The following is a 27,966-nucleotide window of genomic DNA, read 5'->3' on the forward strand; positions in this document are numbered from 1 at the left end:
TTTGTCAAGGTTCAAACATGAGTTATCACTAATTGATCATAATAGTCCTTCCTAAGGTCTACAGACTACTTTCGGAAAATATTACTGATTTTACAATAGCAGAAATGTTTCTACGTTTGTTGCTAATAGAAATGAAAAGATATTTACTACAATGGACAAAAATCAAACAATTCATTGGTGATCTACTTTTACACAAAAAAATGAGTAAGGTTTTGTTTTTGTTTTTATTTCTCTGCTGAAGTGAGAAAAAGTGTAAGAATTCTCAAAAAGAATTTAAAAATCCAAGACTTAAAAATAAACAAAGCTATATTTATTATAATCAGTACTATACACAGGAGAATTTGTCTCTTAGCACTTTTCTTAAGTAAAGAAGCAATAACTCATACTTAAAAGCACTTTCTATCGTCAAGAGAGTTAAGCTGGAAAACACCAAAGGGATTTATAGTGTGCATGACACTAAACATCTAAAAGAAAAAAACAAATTTAGGAAGTAGAACACACCATTAATATAGGTAAAATAAAATGAAAAACTAAAATGAACAGTGTAAAATGTTCAAATTATGGCATCAAATTAAAATTCAAATGTACTGGAACATCACCATAATGTATTCTTGGAGTTTTCTGATTCGATCAGTGTCTCTGTATGAAAGGATGCCTCATAATAATAACCTGTGGTATTTATAATATTAATATTCCTTTCCAGTCAGTCAATAACATAATCTAGACAACCTTTTATCAAATTCCTGTCTAGAATCAACAATATTACATGATAATTAAATACCAGAATAGTTATAATCAGCTGAATCATAAAATAGGCTTTGAAATAGAACCCAAATTGATTCATTATCAAAAATACAATGAAGCTAGTTGAAATAAAACAGCCTGAGTATTGAGGGTTTTTTCAAAATAACTTGACTTTATTAGTAAGATGCCTTTCAGAAAATCCTAAGGAAGGAACTTAGGTTCATCATGAGGCTACAATAAGATTAGAAAAGGAGAAGACACATACAATCCCAGAAGATTTACGCTAATAGAACTCTTCCTGAATGCATGCAAAACATATACCCCCGCTATCCTTATTTCTAAGAAAGCAATAGGTAATATAGCTTTCTCATTCTCTTTCAACTAAGTAACTTACTTAAATTGGCTTAAACTTCCACTTTAATTTGCTACTAAATATTTACTTAAATTTGCTACAGAGAGAGGGAAAAACAATCTGAATCCCTCAAAAAGCTAAACCTGCAATCTGACTCTACTGCTGGCAGCTGGCAATTCTTATCTTTCTAGGAGATATTTCAAATGGAATATAAAGCAAATTCATTCTTCAATTTATTTAAAACAATTATTTCATTTGCTAATGTGTTTCCAAATAAAATTATGCAGTATGTAACACTGTGCTTCCTCTTATGAATAAAATTCAACCCAAATGACTAATAGCCAGCAGAAACAAAATGGCTAAACAAAAAGAATGCACTTAAGATGAAAATTTCATTTTAAAAAAGATTGTGAAAAAACATGTTTTTTCATACTACGATACCTTTCTATCCAACCCTTCCTGACTACAGCTGAACTGCAGAACGTTTTAGGTTTCCTGACTATACAACTCTGACTCCCTGATTATCTAGGACAGGAGTCCGCAAACTACAGACTGCAGGCCGAATGTGTCCTGCCATCTGTTTTGTAAGTAAGTTTTATTTGAACACAGCCACACTGTATTCATTTGCATAGTGTTTATGTTTGCTTTTGTGCTACAATGGCAGTTATGAAGCAACATCGGCAGAAACTGAATTATTTACCTGTACATTTTGTCATTCACAGACAAAGTTTGCCAACCCCTGACTTAGAAGAATCTCTAGATGAGTGGTCTTCAACCGAAGTTCTAAAGGCATTTAGGATGGAACAAATCTTCATTGTATAGGGTTCCCTTGCTTTGCAGAATAGTCAACCTCTCTAGTCCCCAACAGGACCTAGCCCCCTAATCATTATGATAGAAAAATCTTGTTCCAAACATTCTGTATTGACAGTCACCACTATCATCATGCTGAAAATCTCTGCCTCTGACACAATGATGACACACACAGGCCAAATCAAGTCAACAGAAGTGTTTTGCAGGATCACACATAGATTTTCTAAAATGTATGACTCTAAATTTCTTTAGATTAGGGATCAGCAAACTCTCTTTTTTGTAAATAAAGACAAGAGATCATATGGGCAGACCCTAAAATATTGGCCTTTCCCAAAAAAAGTTTGCCAACCTTGGCTTTACAGGCAGTAGTACACTTTATTTAATTACACTCGGTTAGTTTGTTCATATAAACTCCCTGGCCTCTAGGCATTTGAGTTTAAGACTTCCGCGCAAATCAATTTTTCCTGCTTTATATACTATGTGGCCATTAATAAGTATAATTGGATTATCTGGTAGAGGGTTTTAAGCATTCCTCAGAAAATAAAATGCCACAGAATGCATGAATATTCATTTTATGCTTCATATATGCAGTGTCTAAATATCTGGAATGTTTAATTTTATATTACTTAATTTGTTTCATAGTAAGATGGTATAGGCTGGGCACAGTGGCTCACACCTGTAAATCCCAGCATTTTGGGAGTTCAAGGCAGGTAGATCAGGAGTTTGAGACCAGCCTGGGCAACATGGCAAAATCCCATCTCTACTAAAAATACAAAAATTAGCTGGGCATGCGGGCGTGCCCTTGTAGTCCCAGCTACTCAGGAGGCTGAGGTGGGAGGATCACCTGAGCCTGGAAGGTCAAGGCTGCAGTGAGCCAAGGCTGTGCCACTGAACTCCAGCCTGAGCAACAGAGTAAGACCCTGTCTCAAAAAATAAAAATACAAATAAATAAGATGGTATAAATAAAATATTAGGAATATTTAAATATTTTTAAGTTTTAAATTTTGACAGTCATTGCCAATAAAAATCATCACAGAGAAAATGTTGAACCACCCTACTAAAATGTTTCAAATCAAATGAAAAAGCATAGATAAAAGATAAAAATCTTAGCAAGAACAATTTCATTGATTCATACTTACTCCTTCATTTCTTTGGATGGGGAATTACATGCAGGAAGGAATGCTGCTGGGCTACTTAATTTATCCAGAGTACACGCCGTTCCTATGGCTCTCACCACTAACCCAGACTCGCCCTCCAGATCGAAACACTGTAAGTACCCCACAACTGCATTTCCTCTCATTTCAAGTACTTTCAAGCCAATCTTCCTCTGCAGTTCACCTACAAAAAATGGGAAATCTCATTCTTGCTTCTCTTTACATTACATACTATAAGACTGGATATGGTAGTGGTAAAATAAAAAAAAAAAAGGCCGGGCGCGGTGGCTCAAGCCTGTAATCCCAGCACTTTGGGAGGCCGAGATGGGCGGATCACGAGGTCAGGAGATCGAGACCATGCTGGCTAACACGGTGAAACCCCGTCTCTACTAAAAAATACAAAAAATTAGCCGGGCGAGGTGGCGGGCGCCTGTAGTCCCAGCTACTTGGGAGGCTGAGGCAGGAGAATGGCGTGAACCCAGGAGGCGGAGCTTGCAGTGAGCAGAGATCTGGCCACTGCACTCCAGCCTGGGCGACAGAGTGAGACTCCGTCTCAAAAAAAAAAAAAAAAAAAAAAAAAGTCCAAGAAAATAACAGATTTACAGAACTTGAAGGAAACTTAAAAGACAATCTGGTTTAGCTTCTACAGAATACAGAACATAATTCTATCACAATATAGCATAATTATAAAATATAATTTATACTTACACAGCACAAATATATAGAATAAAAACAAATATACATATTTACTATATAAATAGAACATTGATACTTTGTGTGAAACATATGTATGCATATATATTCACGCATATACATATATAACTCTTAATATAAATATAAACTTTAAATAAAATGGTAAACAAGTTTTTCAAAGAAAAATTTAAAAAGGGAAGGAGGTCAGAGTGGCAGGAAAAGTGGTCAAATGGGTAGAGGGAACTACAGTACCCAGGGAAGAACTGTGAAAAGGCAACATTTGAACAGAAAGTATGACAGACAGAAGAAGGTGATTTGCTTAAGCTCTGACAAATTAATGGTAGAGGGAGGAAAACTAGAATCCAGGTTCCCATTCAGGGTTCCTTCCTGAACCCCCCTTGTTCAGCGCTCTTTCCACTACGCTACCTCAACAATACAATTTCCTTTTACTACAAGCTTCTGATTTGCATTTCCACTTGTTAAAAGAAGGCAATGCAAGTGTGTTCAGGAAGGCTGGGTCGGGGAAGGCATTCAGTCACTGCTAATTCATACCCTTCATTGTAAAAGTTGAGGTAGCATGTCAAAGGAAAGTGAAAAATTTAAGAGAGTACTAAATCAGTCAGTAATAAAGTTATTTTTTTTAAATACCTGACATTAACGAAATGAGTCTCTGTCTGGCCTCATTTGATGCCCTTGGTGTGCGAATTCGATCAATCCACTGATATTCTGGGTCTTCATTGACCACAAGTTCTTCTACAAATCCATGAATTATCACAGCTCTATAGCACTTTGGAATAGATGTTGCTGTTAAAACAAATTATTATGCTTCTGTTTATCAAAAGGTAAAACTCAATTTTTAAAAACTGTTCATCTCAGTTTTCTGACCTTTAGATACACAATACAAGAACATCTTTCACTGTAATATTCTCAATGTAATTATAATAATACTTCCCATCAGTCTTCTAAGATCTATTTCATTTTTAGAAATAATTATTTTCTTTCATGGAGCCTCTCACCTTTCTCATGTAAGCAAAGTAAATATAAATTGTATTTGTATAAATTGGAAAACAGCTATAGACGACTTTAAACAGAATTCAATACAAAGTTTAAAAAATCAAAATTTAAGTCAGCTAGCTAATTATTACATAAATAGGTAGAAAGCAGATAACGAATTTTTTTAAATCTTCAATTATTCAAAGCCCTTTGTGAAAGCACTTCTGTACACCACATAGCACAGTTTCAAAAATCAAACCACTACCTTTCTGACATAACCTGAGGAGTCAAGTTCAGATTCAAAAAGGAGAGAACCTGAATACATCTGTACCAAATTAGCCTCTTAAAATAAACATTAGCGCACTGAAGCTAAGTCAGCTAGTTAGGGATTTCAATCCTACTATTGCAGGCTGGCTGTGAGTCACCAAGATCTGCCCATTTCAGATCCATATATTTCATGGAGTTCCCTAGACCCAATAACCATAGAAGCCTGTATATTTTGGGACAGCACCACAGTGCTTAGCCGTAGTGTTCTGCTCCTTTCTTTCAGTGTCCTATACTACAGTAAAATGTCACTGGATTTTTCTAATAAAAATTTCTATAAATGTTCAAAAACTAAATACCATTTATACTCAAATCAGAACTACTGTAACTATTCTAGAAAATTAACAATTGTCTCTTTGACATTAAAACCAAGTATAATACCCTTTCTACTTGCCTTCTGAAATGCTAACTTAATTTCTCATATTTAACAGTTATTACATTTCCTGTTGAGTAACAGAATGTGTTTACTTACTGCAAAAGAATTTGACTCCACATGATGACTGCCTAAATCGATTTAAATCATTGAAGAGGTCTACTTTGACAACTACATTGATTTCCCCACGGATACCTATAAATTTAAAAAGAAAATCAAGTTTCTACCTTAAGAAAGTAATGTACAATTAAATAATGAAGCAAATTAATGCTAAATAATGATTTTAAAATACAACGATTTAACTTACAATTTTTTGAACTTTACCAGGGTGCAAAACCATTCTGTTTTTCACTTTCAGTAGATGTTCAATACTTTATTTAAAAAGTAGTCTTTGTTTTAGCTGATTCTGTCCAACTGTCGGCTAATATAAGTGTTCTGTGCACATTTGAGATAGGCTAGGCTAAGCTACAATGTTTGGTTGATTAGATATATTAAATGCATTTTCAACTTAGGATGAATTTATTGGGATATAACTCCATCACAAATCAAGGTGCATCTGTAATGTGTTGATCATGATAGTAATGGAAGCTTTGTTTCCTAATTATTTTCATTCTCAGTAGTTTCTGTATATTTTCTGAAGCACAACATGTATGCATTAGAAAATGAGTAATTTTCATTTTCACCACAAGTTTCCACTTTGACCCAAGATGAATTAGAAAGGAGTCCCATTTGAATTGATGATGATGTAATGATTATGGTGACAACATTTGCTGAGCAGTGAAAAAGGATGTACTAAATGCTTTACAGGTAGTATCTCAGAGTGGTCACATTAACCCAATAAGGTAGCATCATCCCCATTTTACAAAGGAAGAAATTAATATTTAATAAAAATGAAGGAATTAACATAGTGTCAACAGCAGTTAAGTGGCAGATCCAGGATTAAAATTCAGATCTTTATGATCCCAGATTATACATTCTTAACAAGTAATGCAAGAATCTGATTTAAAACAAAGGAAGTTTCATTCATTTCAATGAATATAAGTTAAAGTAAGCTAACTAAAAAATTCCAAGCCAGGAGTAGTGGCTCATGCCTATAACGGGAAGCAAGGCAGGAGGACAGCTTGGGCTCAGGGGTTTGAGACCAGCCTGGACAACATAGCGAGAAAAAAATTAAGTAAATAAAAAATTCCAAGAATACGGGTTTTCAAAACATGCTCTGATCAATAAGAATGACCCAGCTCTTATCTCTAAACATTTACTAAATATTTTCATTTGACTGTCCTGACTTCATGTCAAATTCATACTTACAGTGGAAGACCTAAGAAAACTGACTCAATAATTTACCTACTAAAATATTAAGAAAGCAGATCTCAACACTCTGGGAAGCTGAGGCAGACCTGAGCTCTGGAGTTAAGGCCAGCCTAGCCAATATGGCAAAACCGTGCCTCTACAAAAAAATTTAAAAATCAGCCAAGTGTCACGGCATGTACCTGTAATCCCAACTGCCCAGAAAGTCCTGCTTCAGGCAACAAAAAACTTTTAAATAATTTGTAAGCACAAAAATCAGTATTAATCAGTTTGAAAATGTGTTTTAGAAACACAGTATCAACACTAGAACAGTTTTAAATCATGCATTTACTTACCATACTGTACAAATTTAGCAAGCATTATCTCAAATTATGTTCAGAGAAGCAACAATTTTACTAACAATAATTTACTATTATTTGTTTATTTTTATAAAGGCATCATCTTAAGATATATATAAATATATACACACACATACACACATATATGTATATATGGTTTGTTTTTTTTTTTTTTTGGAAACTGTCTCGCTCTTGTTGCACAGAACGTGATCTCGGCTCACCGCAACCTCCGCCTCCCGGGTTCAAGCGATTCTCCTGCCTCAGCCTCCCAAGTAGCTGGGATTACAGGCATGTGCCACCATGCCCAGCTAATTTTGTATTTTCAGTAGAGACGAGGTTCTCCATGTTGGCCAGGCTGATCTCAAACTCCTGACCTCGGGTGATCCACCTGCCTCGGCCTCCCAAAGTGCTGGGATTACAGGCAAGAGCCACTGCACCTAGCCTAAAGATACTTATTTTAAACCACCAAATATAGCACAAATGTCCAAGATTGTTATTTTTAATACTTTCTTATTATTCCTTACCATGTATGGTGTCATAAATTGGAAACCATCCTGAGATGACTGTTGCAGCTTCACTATACAGTAAAGGATCAATATCAATGTACACTTTACCAATGGCATCATTTGCACTGTAAGTATCATGGTCAAGAACTGTGATCTGTAAAGGTTCATCTTGTAAGTCTTCATCATCCACCTAAAAGCATACCTTAAAATTAAATCTCACATAGTTTTTAAATCTTAATTACCACAAATGTACACCTATATCAAATGAAAAGGAGGACCATCTGCAAATAAAATCTTACAGATTTCTAAGCACCAAAGTAGAGAAAAGAATTAACACACAAAAAGTTATAGCTCCTTTTCCTACACAATATCCCATCTTCCTAAAGAAAAAAAGTTTATCTCTCAGCACAAGAGTGGGATGACTAACAACAAAAAAAGTTATATCTCAATTTTTGTACATATCATTCTGTGTTTTACAGCTTTGTCTATGATATACAGCAAAAGTGCCTAAGGAATGTCATATTAGAGTTCATGTAGTATCTATAGAGAGAAGAATGCTAATTGAGTACAATGACACCACAATTTCTAAGGGTGATTTCAGAGAACAAAACCATGAGGAAAACTAACATTATGTGTAAGAAACATTATGTGTAAGAAACTAACATTATGTGTAAGTTATGTGTAGTTATACATAACTAACATTATGTGTAACAAATTCACAAATTAAGTAAGTTCACAAATTAAGTTCATGATATAAACGTCTACCCTTTCCCCTTTTATTTAGTCATTATCGAGTTATTATCATATGCCAAACACCGTGCCCAACGGAGGGATTTACAATGGAGAACAGTGCAAAATGATTTCTCCCTCATGGAAGACACGTTCACTATTTTGGCTGCCACCGTCTGGATATCATGCCATTATCTAATTTGCCAGCCCCCTTCATCAATTATAGTGGCCAGAAGGGAACATATTATAGACAGTATTAAGACTGGGACAGAATGCAAAAGGATTATTTTCTATAATAAGAAAATTACACTTTTAAAATACAGTCTATGGATGTTCTTCTTTACATCAGACGTACCATACTATTAAGATTGAGTCTGTGGTTGGCTACAATCTCTGTATCACTCTTACATATGCTTTGGTCAAGTGATAACTCTACAACCCGTATACTTTGGTTGGTTTTTTAAACTTGGATATGAAACATTATGCCTTTCCCTATCCCCTGTTTAATTTCTTGTTCATGTTAAGCTAATAATCCAGCCTCTGAAGATTATTTTAAGAATTAAAGTACATTAAGGAATTACTGATATCATTAGTGTGATAATGTGATAAGGTTTTGTTTATTTATAAGGGGTCCTTCTTTATAAGAGGTATATAATTTGGAATTTATAGATCAAATCATACAACATCTCAAATTTGCCTTAAAATATCCCCTCTAGAAGGAAAACTGGGGTGGGCGGGAGTTAAAAAGAAAAAACAAGAACAGTAAAATGTAGACAGCTGTTAAAGGTGGGTGAGGTTCAATATACTAATCTACCTTTATGCATGCTTGAAATTTTCCATAATGAAATGTTAAAATAAAATGATCATTTTGAATCCCAACCCATTCCGAATCATCTGTCATCCAATGGCATTCTCTCCAGTACTATTCTGTTATGTATACATTTAATAAAAGAGAAAGAATCATAAAACCAACCACTAACCATTACGCCAAGACATTTCTCCCCATTTCTAACTCCATTAAAAATACTCTCTGTATATACTTATTTAACCACCTGTACATTCACCCCTGAGTATTATCATTTTTTCTCATGGTACACTAAGGTATCCCTTCCCTGACATTAGGGGGTGCTAAACTAACAACTAAGTCACTAAATATAGCTTGTGATACATACATAGATAGCTAATAATATGACTAATATGAATAGGGAAATTCAAGAATTAATTATAATGAAGTAATTAAGAATATTTAGTAGTGTAAATGGAGCCTCTCTGGAATCCCAAAGTATTATAAATTAGGACTTTCTGAGAGATGTTTTAAATGTTTAAATTAGCAATATGCACTGCTAAAACACTGCATTTCTTAGCCTCCCTTGCAACTAAATGTGATACGAGCATAAATCATTATATAGAGTTTGGTAGGGAGGGTGCAAACTTGTTAAAGAAGGCTTGCTCATCTGAAAGTGTTATGTTAACTCATCAGCTCCTCCTCCTGGACTCCCCTTCACTCTAGCTCCTTCTGCCAGCCTGGAATACTCATGTGCTCACTGGAACTCCAGGTGCTAAACTGGAGCCAAAAGGACCTTGAATCGTTTTAAGAGAAGCCACAGGCTATGTATAGATAACGGAGTCCAAAATGACTGTGTGGAGCAACCATACTACCCTTACACTGCCTGGTACAACATTCCTTTCATGTAAGATTAAAACATCTATTTTGCTTAAGACATTTATTTGAGTGCTATATATATATAGAGAGAGAGATAGATAGATAGATCTCCACACAACTGTATATATATACTGTATACATAAACACAGTTGTATATAGTTGTGTATATATATAACTGTACATATATACACAGTTGTATATATACAGTTGTATATATATAACTGTATAATACAACTGTATATATATGTATATGTATATACAACTGTATATACACAACTGTATATCTACACTATACATATATACATATACAACTGTGTATATATATAAACTGTATATATACACAACTGTGTGCATATATATCTATACAACTGAGTATATATATATAAAACTGAATGCAATTAACAACTGATAAACAGGGTTTTAAAAAGGGTTTAAAAAGTACTACATAATCAATGTTAACTGTAAACACAAAGTTTTAAATACATTTTTCACAGTATATACATTATTCAGGAAGACTAGTCAAAACAATAACTTACTAAATGTCTTTTTTTGTTTTTTAAGACAGAGTCTCACTCTGTCACCCAGGCTGGAGTGCAATGGTGTGATCTTGCCTCACTGCAACCTCTGCCTCCCAGGTTCAACCGATTCTCAGGCCTCGGCCTCCCACATAGCTGGGATTACAGATGCGCACCACCACACCTGGCTAATTTTTGTATTTTAGTAGAGACGGGGTTTCACCATGTTGCCCAGGTTGGACTTGAACTCTGGATCTCAGGTGATCCACCTGCCTAGGCTTCCCAAAGTGCCGAGATAAGGCGTGAGCTACTGCACCCAGCCACTAACTTACTAAATTTTAAGGGAACTGCCTGGTAAATCCCTTATTTCAGAAAATAAATATATTATTTTTCATATTGTTAAGTAAGCTGCTTGAGTACTCATTAGCTTTAAAAAAAATCAGTTTATTACCATCATCATTAAAATGAAATATCACTTTTTAAATATTTCCTAGTATCATGAAAATTACTCCGACATATGAAGCTTGCCTCCTCCCACCATTTCAATAACAATGTAATTAAAACTATTTGTTTTTAACAATTTCTAGGTTATAGTTGGGGGAAAGGCCATCAAAATAAACTATATAAACATTCCAGTGTTTTGCTTGGGTAATGAAGATAGACTCTGTAATTCTAATTCCATCTGAAATCATACAAGGAAGGTACTCTAATTATTTTTTGACTCATATATTCCACACCTTTAATAATGTAGTTTAAAATGTCACAATAGACTGAATACATGTGCAACGGGTCTTTCAAAATACATAGTGGCATTTTAGAAACAGCTAAAAGAAAAATCTGTACATAACATAAAAGAAAATGAGAAGAGAATCAAAATATTTCATGATGAAAATATCAACTAAAAATATAAACTTGTAGGACTCTCACTTCCGGATTTCAAAACTCACTACAAAGCTATAGTAATCAAAACAGTATGGTAATAGTATAAAGACAGACTTATAGACCAATGGAATGGAACTGAGAGTCCAGAAATAAATCTTCACATCTATGTCCAACCGATTTTTTTTAACTCGCCTCAAAGGTAAATTCCTAAAAAATTTACTGACCTCCAGTTCAATGTTCTAGCAGATAACATGGAAGTCCAGTTTAAAAGAGGAGTTTACAGAAACCAGGAATTATCTTCCTTAGAGAGATCCATCTGCTTGAAAACCTTTTGGTGAAAGCTACTGGGAGGTTAAGAGTAACAGTTTCTATAACTGAGTCCTTTTGGTAGAAGACTGAGACACAGCCAAGCTACTCTGATGAGGTAGTAATTTTGAGAAACACAGTTATATTCCACAGAGATAATAAATAAAAGCTGTCACTGCCCATAAATGCTCTGAGTCTACAGATGAGGTACACCTTTCTTATACAGACTGAGATTAAATTTGGTAACAAAATCTTTTCAAACTGCAGTTCTATTTTTTTTAGCACACCTACGCCACTCAGACTAACTAAACTATACATTAACGAAAGAACAGAAGATATACCCCAAAATGCTAATATTTAAACTCACTTTCTGCCAAACACCGAATGCCTATCCAAAATGCTGAGTGATTTAAAAATATTATTCCTGGGCTGCGCACAGTGGCTCACTCCCGTAATCCCAGCACTTTGGGAGGTCGAGGCGCGTGGATCACCTGAGGTCGTGAGTTTGAGAACAGCCTGACCAACATGGAGAAATCCCGTCTCTACTAAAAATACAAAATTAGCAGGATGTGGTGGCGCATGAGTGTTAATTCCAGCTACTCGAGAGGCTGAGGAAGGAGAATCGCTTGAACCCGGGAGGCAGAGGTTGCAGTGAGCCAAGATCGCACCACTGCCCTCCAGCCTGGGCAACAAGAGGGAAATTCTATCTCAAAAATGAAAACAAAAACAAAAATATATATATACACACACACACACATACACATACACAAAAGTCTCTTTTTTTTGACTAGTGCAACTCATATTAACATACAACATGCTTCATAGCCACCTCTATACTACTCTGGAAAGGATTCACATTTGAAAAAAACAGAGGCTCCAAATGGTAAGGCTGTCTGAGGTCATCTGCAAATTAGCAGGCACCAGAAATAGAATGTGTTTTCTCTTAATCCAGACCTTTAAGCTTTTCCAATAGAGGGCTGCTACGCAGTATCCCAACCACTACTGAATGTGCCTTCCAACACTAAAAGAAAGATCACGGTCCTAATATAAACCATAAGCAAAGCAGTGCCTAAACATCCTAGTGTTATTTCTTCCATCTTCAGGTATGAGTTTGGCAGGTTCCCCAGCATGATCAAAGCGTCTTTCAAGCAACCCAATACTTTTCTTCCCTTGTTCTCTTTCACTGAAGAATGACACCTTACCCTGCAAGAGCTAAACTTTACCCAGGCTCCATAATGGTTATGAAAGAGGCCTCAGAAAAGGCACAGCAGCCACAGTGCTGCCCAATATAAGGGCTGGCATGAAATAGCAGGGGAGGAAAAACCAAACTGGTCCTCACAAGGTTCTTAAGTAGTCCAAAGAAAATTCCAAAGAAGAAAAATTCTCTTGCAGCTGAGAGGTGAAGGAAGTGGTTATCAGAGAAATGGGCAATATGTGTAGCAAATATTTACTGAGAGCCTATTACATGTTCTTCTGGGGGTTGAGGATATAGTAGTGAAGAAGAATAAAAAAAGCAGGGAAAACACTGCTGGCACAGGGAACAATAACTGACAAGGATGTTTAATTTGGGAAGGGGAGTGGGTAGAAAGGGAGAATGTAAGATGGAGGTGTGGTGATCTGGTAATAGCTTTGGAGTCAAGCTGACTTCGGTTTGAATCCTTACTCTACCACTTAGCTAGCTCTGGGTTGGACTTCCGAGTCATCTTAAAATAAAAGGTGCCAGCTGGGCGTGGTGGCTCACACCTGTAAACCCAGCGCTTTGGGGGGCGAGGCAGGTGGATCACGAGGTCAGGAGATCGAGACCATCCTGGCTAGCACAGCGAAACGCTTTCTCTACTAAAAAACACAAAAACAGCCGGGCGTGGTGGCGGGTGCCTGTAGTCCCAGCTACTCGGGAGGCTGAGGCAGGAGAATGGCGTGAATCCGGAAGGCAGAGCTTGCAGTGAGCCGAGATCACACCACTGCACTCCAGCCTGGGTGACAGGGTGAGACTCCATCTCAAAAATAAATAAATAAATAAAGGTGCCTTCGAGGCATTGTGAGAACTGAATGAGGTTAACACATGTAAAGCACTTCACCAGTGCCTGGGCTATAATAAGCAGTCTGTAAGTGAGAATTGTATCTCCTTTTGTATGTCACCTTGTTGATCCCAAAGCCTAGTAAAGTCCCTATAATCTCTTGGAGGATTGGGGCATGCTGACAGACCAAATCAATGCATGAAAAAATAAACAGATATAGAGAGAAAGAGGGCAGAAACTGCAGGGAGGTGGCTGGGTGCAACATAAAACAGACATTCTAACAGTAACACAATGGACTTCCTAAGAAGAGCACAAGAGGAGAACATGAGTGATAGGCACCTCTACATTCAAGTGTCTCAAGGAAGGAAGCACAAGTGGGAAGATGGGAGGAATGAAAAGAGACCTGGGTGAGGAGATGGGAGGCTCCCCTTTTGGAGAAATCCCCTCAGATCACCAGGCCATGAGCCATTTGAACATAACCACCTCCTGTCTCTGTGTGGACTACCAATCAATGGGGAAAGAACAGTCTCTTCAACAAATGTGCCCAAACAACTGAATTTCTACATGTATGAATTTCGACATACATGAATGAAGTTGGGGCCAGACGTAGTGGCTAACACCAGTAATCCTAGTACTTTGGGAGGCTAAGGCAGGCAGATCACTTGAGGTCAGGAGTTCGAGACCAGCCGGGCCAAAAGGGTGAAACGCCATCACTACTAAAATTACAAAAAAATTAGCCAGGCATGATGGCACATGCCTGTAATTCCAGCTACTAGGGAGGCTGAGGCAGGAGAATCACCCGAACCTAGCAGGCGGAGGTTGCAGTGAGCCAAGATCACGCCACTACACTCCAGCCTGGGCAACAGAGTAAGACTCTGTCTTTAAAAAAAAAGGAATGAAGCTGGCCTCTTACCTCACACCATTATAAAAAGTAACTCCAAATGAATCCATGACCTATACATAAAAACTAAAACCATAAAACTCTTACAAAAACCATAGGGGTAATCTTCATGACCTTAGAGTTGACAATGGATTCTTTCATTTCACACCAAAACAAAAATAAATATATTGGACTTCATCAAAATTAAAAACTTCTGTGCATCAAAGAAAATTATCAAGAAAGTAAAAAGACAACCTACTGAATGAGTGAAAATATTTGCAAATTATATATCTGATAATAAGTTAATATTCAGAATATATAAAGAACTTTTACAACTCAACAACAAAAATAACTCAATTAGAAAATAAAATGTGGCATACATATACGATGGGATATTATTCAGCCATAAGAAGGAATAAAATTCTGATACATGTTACAGTGTGGATGAACCCTGAAAACATTATGCTGAGTAAAAGAAAGCAGATACAACAGGACAAGTAAGCATAAGCAAATTCAAAGAAACAGAAAGTAGATTAGAGGTTACCAGAGTCTAGGGAGAGGAGGGAATGGGAAGTTATTGGTTAGTGGGTACACAATTTCCATTTAGGGTAAAGAAAAAGTTCTGGAAATAGTGGTGATGGTAGCAAAACACTGTGAATGTAATTAATGTTACCAAACTGTACACTTACAAATGATTTAAATGGCAATATTCACAATATATAGTACTACAATTTTTAAAAATTTATTTTAATCCATATATTATTCTTAAGTAATTTTTGGTATATGCTAAAATTTAGAGAAAACTACAATAATAATAATAATATAATACACTTGAGGACTTCTTTTGTTCATGTGTTATCATATACTATATTTTCTTAAATGTAATATAACATTTTTATACTCAATATTCCTAGGTAAGCAGAAAAGAAAATATTTTTATGATGTAGAAATACTACTATGCCTGAAATAAAAGGTTCTTATTATTCCTGAGGGAAAAGATTCACCTCAAAAAAATATACTAAAAAATGTTGACATTTAAAAACTTACCTCAAATTTAAACCATTCCGAGTTCCACTGAGGGTTGAGTGACTTAAGGTACACATCTGTTTTAAAGGTAGTATTACCAAATTTTACCTAAAAATGAATAAGAAATTATTCACATATAAATATCAAAAATGTGAATAAAAGTAAATGTTAATGTCAGCCAACCAATAGAAGGATTAACCATAAAGGGGACAAAAGACTATTATCCTCTGAGACAAAGGGAAGAAAGTACAGATGGATCCAGGTAAGCTTGTAGACTATACCTACAACAAGGGATTACACACTGTTCTGCTTGACCAGCTCCACACATCACAAAGAACTAACTTCCCCCATTTCTAAAGAGCACGTACAGAGCAATAAAAGATCAACAACCCAATAGAAAAAATAGGCAAAGGATATGATCAGACAAGTCACAGAAATGGAAATACAGCTGTCTTTAACCACATCAAAAGATGATCAACCTCATTCACACTAAGAGAAATACAAACTAAAATATTTTTACTTATCAGGCTGGCAAAGATCAAAAGGTTTGAACACAGAATTCGTGAGGTACTGTCATACTTTGCTGGTAGGAGTGTAGAAAAATCTCTACAGAGAACAACTTGACAACATATACCAAAATTTTAAATGCCTTAAATCCCTTTTAAGCTAGCAATTCTATTTCTTAGAATTTATCCCACAGAGATATACAATGGCATATATCAGCTGCATTACTGTAGCAAAAGCTTGGAAACAAGCTAAATATCTATCAATACGGAACTAACTAAATTTACGGTAAAGCAACACAATGTAGCACTAAATAGAATAAAGCAGTTCTCCATGCACTGATAAGGAACAACTTCCAAGATACACCTTTCTACTGCAGATATATGGCATTCTTCAGCAAAAAAAAAAAAAAGGACAGAATTTATATAAGTATATGTCTATATATGTGCACATTATTTCTAGAAGTATATACAAGAAACAGTAACAGTGGTCACTAGAAAGAGCAGAGGAAAGGCTGGGAGAGAGAAGCTGACTCATTTTGTACCTTTTGAATTTTGAACCATGCATGATACTACCTATTTTAAATGCATTATTTTAAAATTCAAAAACATCAAAAATTAAAATTCAAATGGCAATAACTTCATGTTCATTCAAATTGCACAATCCTAGATTTGCTTCCAGGAATTTTAACCTACAGAAGTACTTTCACCTAAGCCCCCCCCCCCCCACCAAAAATATAGTCATTCAGCAGGAAAGTGACTGAATAAATCATGTGCCCCGATAAAGAATGGAGTCGATTATACACACTGTCATGAGAAGATATTAATTACACAATAACTGAAAAAATAAGTAGCAGAATATATAAAGTAGGATTATATTTGTTTCTAAAAATGCAATATAGATATACAAGTATTTTTTTAAGGGGATGAAGAAAAGATTAACATAAACCAAAGAACTGACAGCAATTATCTCTGTAGAAGGGACTGATTGGGTGTAGGGAATAGAGTACAGTGTTGTAAGAAGAAAGTAAGGGGTTTTCAAGTTATATTTGAGTGTTTGAATCTTTTTTAATGGGGAGCATTCAAGTATTACTTGCATAATTTTTAAAATCACAACAATAAAGAAATGAAACTTAATAAGGAAAAACTTAGGGAGAATAGAGGTTCTTGCTTAATTACTAATTTAATTTTCATTCCATTTCAATATTCAAGGCATGATGGAAATACTTACTGTCTAATTTATCTAAAGTTGCTTTATATGAAGTAAAATACTGTTAGGATTTATAAAAATATTCAAAATCATTCAAAAGCCAAATATACTTAACGGTTTTGGCTCAACTGCCAAAAGTAGCACATGATTTTTTAAGTGACAAATTTAAAGCACTCTACAGTTTTGTCCCACTATAACAGTTTTGCTATACTGTGCCTTTTTGTTGTTGTGCAACTGTTCATTCTAAATAAAGATGTGATAGTCCACAAACTGCATTAAACAAACAAAAAAGACTTTAGAAAAAAGGAAAAGGCATCAGCCAGGCAGGGTGGTGCGTGCCTGCAGTCCCAGCTACTCAGGAAGCTAAGGCAAGAGGACTGCTTGAAGTCAGGAGTTCAAGGCGGCTGCATTCAGGCCTGAGTGACAGAGCAAGACCCAGTCTCTCAAACAAGTAAATAAAGGACAAGAAACAAAAAGAAAAAGGCTGGAGTGTGTATTTTGCCAACATTGGATGATTTCCATTCTAGCACAGGAGAATCTCAGTTCACTTAGTCTTATTTAATTAAAAGGACATTTTATTACTCAGCAATTAAATGAATGCCTTATAACTTTGTTAAAGAACATCAGGGATGTTAATGGAGATCTTCCCCAGTAAAGTAAAGCATTCTCTTTACCTACTCATTAGCTAAATTACCTTGAGAAAGTTAGTAATCTGTTATTTAAATTGGCTTCTTCCTCTGAAAAGTGGGATTAAGTGAGCATTACGTGATACAACGCATGTAGAGACCTAGCAAAATGTATGTACGTAGGAAATATTCATTAAATATTTATTTTCCTCTCCCTGTTCCCTCAAAGGTTCCTGGAAAAACACAAGATGACAATGCAGTTTAGCCAAACAATTGGTAACACACATTAATATTGAGATATATTTCCATTAATACTTCCCTTATTCAGAACCCCATCTTACTCTAGAGATTCCTGCAAGACTAATCATCTTTAAGTATTACTTGGTCTTCGCTGGGTCCCTACACTCCTGACATCATATATAGTGGAAATTCTCTCAATCAATGCAACCAGGACCAATACTTGATCAGTTAATCAAATAACTTGGTTAAATTAGAGGATCACTAAAAATAATACAAACTGTAAACATTTTAAGATAAAGCATATAAACAAACATTCATTCCTGTCTTTTAATTTAAGGCTAAGACTTCTTTGCATAAAAGTCAACTGTTCAGTCATCTTTTTTGCATAAGCCACATTCATCTCTGATTTCCAGTTTGGGATGCTTTAAAAAGCATGAACAAAGAATACTCTATTTTTTACAATCTTTTCTCCACCTAATTCAAGAGTAATTTTTAGTGACCATTTTCATGTCTTTACATTCACTAATCCTCTATTTTTTACAATCTTTTCTCCACTTAATTCAAGAGCAATTTTTAGTGACCATTTCCATGTCTTTACATTCACTGATTTATATAAGCTTTAAATAAAATATAGTAACAAATACAGTTGACATAAGCAGATTTGGGAATAAACACAACTGCCTCTTGGTAAAGTATATCAGCCAACTGATGGGAAACTCCAGGCACACTAGAGTAGTCTTACCCAGAGGAGTATTTACGAATACGCTTTATGGAAGGAATGCAGAGCACTGAGGATTGCAATGAGTCAGTTAATGGAAGTTGTTAAGAGAGCTTCAACTGTATAGACTTCTCCTCCTAATTTTTGGACTATTCAGTAATCTGTATCCCCCTTTCCTAGCCAGATTTATTTCCCACTTCTGTTCAACAAGAATCCTCCTTCCGATTACATACGAATGAAATTCATTCAATTGAAATACATTCAATTACATCGATACATACCCTATTTCTTCTTTTGCTTTTATCAAGTTTATGCTAGTCACCTGAAAATTTTTTCTTCCTTTTTCTCTCTGCCTTTGGAAATTTTACCATCCTCTAGGCCCAGGATAAAGGTTTCTCATGACTAGCCCACGCTTCATTATCTCCCTCTTCTATGAACTTAGTCTATATCAAGCATTTTTCCCTTTATCATATTGTAATCCTTCATTATCCCCCTTTTCCTGCATTAATTTTTCCCCTTTCTACGGGATTATTCCTATTATCACACAAATAGTTTCTGTATCTTTTCATTTACTTTTTAAGTACTAAAACTATTTCTTAAATACCACACTATTTTTCCTCCCCCCTTCATAGCCATACACCTTGAAACAGTTGCCTATTCATGCTCTTTCTACTTCCTCACTTCCCATGTACTTTAATTCTCTTTAAATCACTACAGGATGGGATTCCACCCTCATCATGCCTCTTGTCACACCCCCATGTTGTCCAATCCAATAATTTTTCTGTCTTCTTACTTGACCCCAGTAACATCTGACAGTTGAGCTTCCTCTTTAAAGAAACTTCCTCTTTTGCCTTCTAAGACATTATGTTCCCCATTTTTCTCCCACCCACTGGCTCATAATCTCAGTTTCCTTCCCCTAGTCCTCCTCCTCTAATAAACCTCTTAATAACAAGTTTTTTCAAGGATTCATCCTGTTTCTCTCCCTTCCCCTAAGTCACAGGTTTGCAAAAAAGACAGAACCAACTCCTAAAGAAGCTTTAGAAATTTCTAGCAGTGTTTTTGTAGAAAATAGTAATTGCATTAAGTGAAGAAGGGCCAGAAATGCTAGGCATTTTTCAATGCAAGTGAGTTCCCAACAATGAAGACTTTTACCATGTCATGATTTTCAAATGTCCCACTAGACAATCACATGGGTAAGAAACCTACCTAGAAGGCCGGGTGCGGTGGCCCATGCCTGTAATCCCCGCACTTTGGGAGGCCAAGACGGGTAGATCACCTGAGGTCAGGTGTTCAAGACCAGTCTGTCCAACATGGTGAAACCCTGCCTCTACAAAAATACAAAAAATTAGCCAGGTGTGGTGGTGTACCGGTAGTCCTAGCTACTCAGGAGGCTGAGGCAGGAAGATCGCTTAAACCTGGGAGGCGGAGGTTACAGTGAGCTGAGACAGCGCCATTGCATTCCGACCTGGGCAACAAGAGCAAAGCTCTGTCTCAAAAAAAAAAAAAAAGAGAAAAAAAGAGAAAAAAAAGAAACCTACCTAGAACCTCAGTTTTAGAGATAAAAGTATTACAATCCGGTTTCAGTGTACATAATTGTCAAGAACTACAACCATCATGTAAATCAAGAGGCAACTCTGCTTTTTCCCATGAGTTGACTATTTTGAAAAATCAGATAACCAATGGCAATGAAGATCTGAGATGCCAAAACTACACAACTGTCTCGCTCTGTTTGAGAAGCAGTTATATTCACGTGATTTTCACATAGGCGCTGCACTGCCTATTCCGTGTCCCAGCTTTATTTTCTCCATATGGGGCATTTCTCAACATCCAGCATACTATATCTTTTATTTACTTACCTTATTTGTGAACTCTCTCCTCCCACTAAAATGTAAGTTCCATGACTCAAGTTTTTATAATTTATTGCTATAGCCCCAGTATCCAGTACAGTGTCTAATACATAAAAAGGTCAAATAAATATTCATTGATCCAGTATACTATATCTTTTACTTAATTATCTTATTTATGAACTCTCTTCTCCCACTAAAATGTAAGTTCCATGACTGAGGTTCTTTTAAATTTACTGCCATAGCCCCAGCATCCAGTAGTGTCTAATACATACAAAGGCTGAATAAATATTCATTGATTCATCTGATTACCTCATGTTTTCTATTATGGTCATGAAAAAGTACTTCCACATTAACATAATAACAACAGGCCGGCACGGTGGCTCACACTTGTAATCCCAGCACTTTGGGAGACCCAGACAGGTGGATCATCTGAGGTCAGGAGTTTGAGACCAGCCTGGCCAACATGGCAAAACCTCGTCTCTACTAAAAAATACAAAAATTAGCAGGGTGTGGGGGCGAGCGCCTGTAATCCCAGCTACTCTGGAGGCTGAGACAGGAGAATCACTTGAACCCAGGAGACGGAGGTTGCAGTGAGCCAAGATCACACCACTGCACTCCAGCCTGGGTGAAAGAGCAAGACTGTCTCAAAAAAATAATAATGATAACAACAACAACAACTTCTATTTCTCTGTCATAGTTAGACCATGATACTGGTTTGTTTTTAATTGTAAGAATACACAGGATATATTAACTAAAAAATATCATGCCAGGATAGAAAGGGTAAAATACCGGCTATTTAAAGGGAGTCCTGGGTCTCACAGGACTTGAGAAACACTGGCTCGTGTCCTCATTTTTACTCAGACCTTTTTTTTTTTGAATGCCACAGTCATAAATCACTTCCTTAACATCTCCAATTAAAGGCCCTACAGACATCACAAACCTAACATGCTGAAATGGAAAATGATCCACCTCAATCTTTACCATCTCCATGGAGTTTCAGAAAACCCAATACTTCAGAAAGCTAGGAGTCATCTTTTAATCTATCTTCAAAATACACCTGGAATTCATCCACTTGTCTGCATTACCAAACCCATCACCTTGGCCCATATCACCTGTTACTTGAACTATTACAGAATCTCCTAACTGCCTGATTTCTACTCTTTCCCCTTCAATTCATTCTCCATATAACAACAGTGCTCATCTTAACAAGGGCTTTTCAATGAATTTAGGGTAAAATTCAAACTGTTAATCATGGCCTTAGTCCTTGCAAGACTGGCTCTTTGATTAACTCTCCAACTTTATCTTATACTACTCTTCCCTTCACTGACTATGTGCCAGCCACAGGCATCTTCCTTCACTTCCTGAAACACACCAAATCTCTACATGAGATATCTGGGTTACCTTCTGTCCACCCACTCCCCTACACACACAAATATGCTCCCTCAGCAGCAGGCTCCTTCTCATCCACTAGATTCTGGGTTTGACAAACACTTTTCTCAGGGGCCTCCTCTGATAACTCAACCTAAGGTAGGTGTTCCCTGTTGTTCTCTTTCTATTGTTCTCTTTCATGGCACCCATCCCAATTTGTAACTATACATTTAATAATTTATTTACCTTTTAAATAATTTATTTACCTTTTTATTTAAATAATTTTAAATAAATTTAAAATTTATTTACCTTATTTACCTTTAAATTTATCTGTCTCTCCTACTAAAATATAAGCTGCATTAAGAGCAGGAACCAAGTCTGTCTTACTCACCATGTTTATCCATTGGCTAGACCAGTGACTAGCCCAGAGCCTGGCAAACAGCCGACACTCAATTTGTTCAAAGAAGGAAGTAGTAAGTAACCTGTGAATCAGCCCCTTCATCACCAGCAAAATCCACCTATCAAGGCCTGACAATTTTAACCTAAGAAATGTCCCACAAATCTTTCTGTTCAAATCCATTCCTATGCACATTCCCATATATTACTTGGATAATTTTACCACCTTCTTAATTGATCTCCCTGCCTGACTTCCCATCTGTCTAGTCCATCAATAGCATCCCCATTCAGGCCATCCTATAAAGAAACAAACTAATACAAACACGATCTTATTTTATTTCTGCTTTAAAAACTCCCCTGGCCAGGTGTGGTGGCTCAGGTCCATAATCCCAGCACTTTGGGAGGCTGAAGCGGGAGAGGCAGGAGGATGGATGGCTTGAGGCCAGGAGTTGGAGGCTGCAGTAAGCTGCATTCCAGCCTGGGCAACAGAATAAAACTTGTCTCTTTAAAAAAGAAAGAAAGAAAAAAAAAAGTTTCCTTGTCCCTCCTTATAAATATTACAGAAAAGGAGATTTTATAGAAAATAGGGCTTTCCAGCCTCATCCTTAACAAGCTCCACTACCCACATATCTCATACCCTTTCCTCCAGACACATACCAAACTAAGGCAGTTTCCTGAACATACTATATATCCCATCCTATGACTGCCTTTGATGTTCCCTTTGCCCGGTAAAATCCTGGGTGTCCTTCAAGGCCCATTTCAAATGTCACTTTCACAGCAAGCCTTTCTCAACCTTCAGAGACAATTGTTTCCATATTCTAATACAATACTCATCACTTTGTCTGGTGAGGCTGTATTAGCAGAGCGGTTAAGAGAACAAACTGTCAGGCTATGGAGGTTTGCAAGCTATGTAACCTTAAGCAAATTATTTACCCTTCCCGGGCCTCAGTTACCTCAACCGTAACATGGGACAATAACAATACTCCTATAGTAGGACTGTTGTGAAAACTAAGAATTTAATAGTACTTAGCACAGATCAGGCAATTATTAAATTCAACACGTTACCTATTAATTATTAAATAGGCTGTGTGGGTCGATGTCTGAACTACCGGAAAGCAAACACTATGCTTCAGTTATTTGTGGATTCCTATTACCTAACATTTGGCACAACAGCACTCAAAAACTTTCTCCAATGAAGTGATTAAGAATCACCATGACAATGGGGAGGGGCAGTGAACTGCAATTTTTAGGTTAGAGAACACTTAGGAAACATCAGGAATATTGAGATGAAATCGGGCTATATATTATGATATATCTATCCATCAACTCTAAGCACTAATAGCCCAAATGATTACTGCTCTAACGCTCTGGCTCATCACGCCAATTTTTATTACAATCTTTACTTGGCTTCTTTCAGACTCTGGGTTATTACCTTCCGGGCCCTAGGCCTTTACTAATTTGCATGACTTTTAAACTAATCATTAGACTTAAAAAGCAATTTTGCAATTTAAGTCCATGGCAATTAATTGACTTCCTACCTCAAGGCGCTAAATTACTCTGAAACACCTCATCAGACCTACCAGTCTATGCAAGAGCAGGAAGTGTTACAGTTGTGTTTTAGAACGTGCATGGCAGATTCACAAAATGTTAGGCATGTGGGACGCACTGTGGGACTCCAAGTGTCCATAAAGGGATTCATGCACCTTCTTAAACATGATGTCCACCACTCTGGCCATCCCTTCCAAGGGTGGGTGGGTGTGTGTGTGTGTGTGTGTGTGTGTGTTTCAGTGGCTGTGGGGGTCACACTTTGAGATCTCCTAAGTGGCAGGTGGCCTGTTAATGAGTCCTGACATCAGAGTCACCCCGGCATTCGTGTGTGTGTGTGTGTGTGTGTGTGTGTGTGTGTGTGTGTCGGTGGCTGCGCGGCCACGCCTTGGGATCTCCTGAGTGGCAGGTGGCCTGTTAATGAGTCCTGACATCAGGGTCACCCCCGCATGCAGAACAGTACGAGCCTCCCCGCGCAGCGGACTGTGCCGCGGACGCCTGCAAGCCGTGCACCCATCGCACGCACTGAAGTCTCGGCGGTCATCCCTCGTGGGACAGCTGGACAATCACGGCCGACGGGAGGGCAGTCGAGGGGGGAATAGGCTGAGGGGCTGGGGGCGAGGTGGGTAGATCCTTCACAGGGCTTGGCGCTCCCTGTGTTTTGAGGGGCAGGACCCCGCACCAACCTCCACGAAGGCATCAGTCAGGTCACTTGCACGGTCCATCACTGGCAAATGGCGCCCAGCCACGATTTTCACCTTCAGCTTCCCAGGCATGGTCTCGGTTTCGGCCTCTTCTTGGGCTCCTGCAGAAACAAACAAACGAGTCTGCGCCGAGCGCGAGGCCGGCAGGAGAGGGGCGGAGGCGCGCGGGGTAACTGACAGCGAAGGGGCGCGCGGGGGCGCGCGCGGGTGCCCGGCAGTCGCGCCGCAGGTTGCCACTCACTCAGGCAGGAGGAAGGGTGGTGTCCCACGCGGGTGCTGAGACCTCATTCCGGAGAGGCGGCCGGAGGAAGGGCTTTGCTGGGTTCTTCTGCCCCGGCCCCACAGGGCTGGGACGAGAAGCAAAACCCAGTCAGCATCCCATTAAGCCTCTGCCGCCGCTGCTTGTTTCTCTTCCCCCGCCCTCAAAAATGGCGGCTCTCAGGGCCCGAAGAAAGCATCGATCGTTCGGCGCTCTGCCCACTTGGCGGGGGTGAAACTAAACTCGCCGAGGAAAGATAAGGGGCGGGGCTGACTTTGAGAAAGCTGGAGGGCAGGGAAATGGGCCGAGTCCTGCATCATCCACCGAGTCGAGGCTGTGCATAGGTGCGGCGCTGCTTCCCTGGAGGGAAACGCTCCATCTTGCGGGCTGAAGCGCGAGTGCGGCTCTGTGACTTAGCTTCCGGCCGCGGCCTTCCCAGCTGCTAACGCCGCTTTTCGGATGGGCTGTGACAGATGGAGTAGCAGCGAAGGCTGCTAGAACAGCGTTTTCAGTCGGCCTTTAGTGACCCGTTTAGTGATTCGTAAAACCAAATTAACTGGTTTCTACTTGGAAGGGGTACAGTTGCGTGTGGTGGTTTCAGTTTTCTATGAAATAGAGTTAGATGGCGGGGCGCAGTGGCTCACGTCTGTAATCCCAGCACTTTGGGATGCGAGGCGGGCGGATCACCTGAGGTCAAGAGTTCCAGACCAGCCTGGACAACATGGCGAAACCCCATCTCTACTAAAAACGCAAAAATTATCTGGGGGTCATGGCAAGTGCCTCTAATTCCAGCTACTCAGGAAGCTGAGGCAGGAAAATCGCTTGAACCTGGGAGGCGGAGGTTGCAGTGAGCCGAGATCACTCCTCTGTCTCCAGAAAAAAAAGAAAGAGAGATACCAGGCACATCTCGAATAGTGAAATAAATATTATTTGGTGAAATTTTGTATTCAGTCATAGGCACTTGTATTGTTTACTGGGTCACAGATATTACTGTGGGCGGGGTGGGGGAGGTCACCTTGAAATCCAAAGTCGCCTCTTGAAAAAAAGTTTCTGCTGGTGGGTGTGGTGGCTCAGACTTGTAATCCCAGCACTGTGGGAGGCTGAGGCAGGAGGATCGACTGAGGCCAGGAGTTCGAGACCAGCCTCATGAAGAAGGAGCAACATAGTAAGACAGCTTCTCTAAAAGAAATGCAAAAATTAGCTGGGCCGGTGGCTCATCTGTGGTCTCAGCTACCTAGGAAGCTGAGGTGGGAGAATCTGGGAGAATTGCTTGAGCCCAGGAGTTTGAGGCTGCAGTGAGCTGTCATCTCACCACTGCACCCCAACCTGGGCAACAGAGTGAAACCCTGTCTCTTAAAAAAAACTTTTTTAATAAAAAAAAAAGGTTTGCCCTGCACTCTTCGATCGTCACAGTGTTTTTCTTAAGCATCCGCAAGCCTAAAGATAAGACCTACCATGGAAAGTATAGTCAACCACAAGAAATGAACCCAGAGAGCATTAAACATCTTGAAGCATTGACTCAACTATACATAAAGTAAGGTGTTATCTACAGGGTCAGACTACATTAGGGAAATTGAGGCACACACGGGATATAACATAAACCAGTACTTACCAAATATCAAAATCAGCATTAACTGTATACCCAGTATCAACAAAATCAGAGCTCATGCCGGCTGAAAGAGTATAACCTTTCATTCCTAAGTGAAGATATCTGTATGATCTTTTTAACTTCAAAAATACTCAATAGAGTAGATTAAATACTCCAAACAGTAGTGATCCCGAATTATCTTTTCATGAACAAAAATTCCTTCTGTGACAGGAATATTGTTCACATACGTGAGAAGTTGAACTCCCACAGAGAAAACGACTTCCTCAAAATAAAAATCTAAAAAAATCGCTTGCTTTTTGGACTAGAGAAACTTTTATCAATTCGAACTATGTCAAAAGATAGGGGTCATAGGTCCCATGCAAATTTCCTTAGGTCCACCTGCAGCTTTTTCTGGAGTCTGACTCTACCCTTAAAATACCCTTGCCAAAATTCTGAAGGTTGACTACACTGTGTGATCAAGGTTATTTATTTATTTTGAGACAAGGTCTCTGTCACCCAGCCTGGAGTGCAGTCACAGGATCATAGCTCACTACAGCCTCAATCTTCTGGGCCAAGCATCCTCCCCTCAGCCCACCAAGTTCCTGGGACTACATGCACACACGACCAAGCTCTGCTAGTTTTTTTAATTTTTTGTAGAGATGGAGTCTCCCTGTATGGCCCAGGCTGGTCTCAATCCTGGCTTAAGCCATCCTCCTGCCTTGGCCTCACAAAGTGCTGGGATTACAGGCATGAGCCATCTTGCCCGGCATGATCAGTGTTGTTTGTTGTTTTTGGTGGTAGGGTTGAAATGGTTTTTGTGATAAAATAGAAGTATTACCATATTACCAACTCATTTTTAAAAATATGAAATGTATAAAGAAAAAAAATACTAGAAAAATGAAGTTTAGCACCAATATTAATGGAAAATAATGCATTGCATTACAAAATGTAATGTAAAAAAAAATTTGCAAATTGCACAATTAGAGGTTAGCAATCTCAGCCTCCTAATGAGTAGACTTTAAGGTACTTGTACATACTTGTTGCCTTAGGCTTCATCAACAAGAGATTATAATTAAGATGCTTCCTGAAAACTATTTTTAGTAGACTTAAGCCTGACTTCAGTTGAACTGTTTCCTAATAATTGTTCTCGTTTGTTTTAATTAATGCTGGGAACAGTGCTAACTTTCCTGACAAATCTACCATAATGTGACTCCTGATTACCTTCTTTAGCTTCATACCCTGCCACTCTTTTTGAATTTTAAATTAACAATAACAAGAGTTAACATGTATTATTGGTTTGCTGCATGCTAGCTACTGAATTCAGTTTCACAGCTTTAAGGCTCCCTAA

The 27,966-nt window shown here is 38.1% G+C and overlaps 1 protein-coding gene across 19 annotated transcripts in view; it reads right to left on the minus strand.

The window, feature by feature from the left end:
• C2CD5 (C2 calcium dependent domain containing 5) overlaps positions 1-25,236 on the minus strand; it is a 94,970-nt gene extending 69,734 nt beyond the window's left edge. For 9 of the 19 annotated variants that reach the window (XR_012094467.1, XR_012094468.1, XR_012094466.1 and 6 more), the window contains exons 1-7: positions 25,013-25,235; positions 24,754-24,872; positions 15,636-15,722; positions 7,614-7,785; positions 5,543-5,638; positions 4,402-4,557; positions 3,046-3,244 (exon numbers count right to left, since the gene is read on the minus strand). Coding sequence is in view for 16 of the 19 variants with exons in the window: in XM_037990264.2 (XP_037846192.1) it covers positions 3,046-3,244; positions 4,402-4,557; positions 5,543-5,638; positions 7,614-7,785; positions 15,636-15,722; positions 24,754-24,843 (800 nt within the window). In the remaining 3 variants the exon portion in view is untranslated. Of the gene's footprint in view, positions 1-3,045; positions 3,245-4,401; positions 4,558-5,542; positions 5,639-7,613; positions 7,786-15,635; positions 15,723-24,753; positions 24,873-25,012 lie in introns of all 19 variants that reach the window. The other 10 variants (XM_073020540.1, XM_073020538.1, XM_073020539.1 and 7 more) reach the window with 2 other exon arrangements.
• Between the last annotated feature and the right edge of the window lie 2,730 nt (positions 25,237-27,966).

This window comes from Chlorocebus sabaeus, chromosome 11, assembly GCF_047675955.1.
Source record: "Chlorocebus sabaeus isolate Y175 chromosome 11, mChlSab1.0.hap1, whole genome shotgun sequence".
NCBI classification, from domain to species: Eukaryota; Metazoa; Chordata; class Mammalia; order Primates; family Cercopithecidae; genus Chlorocebus; species Chlorocebus sabaeus.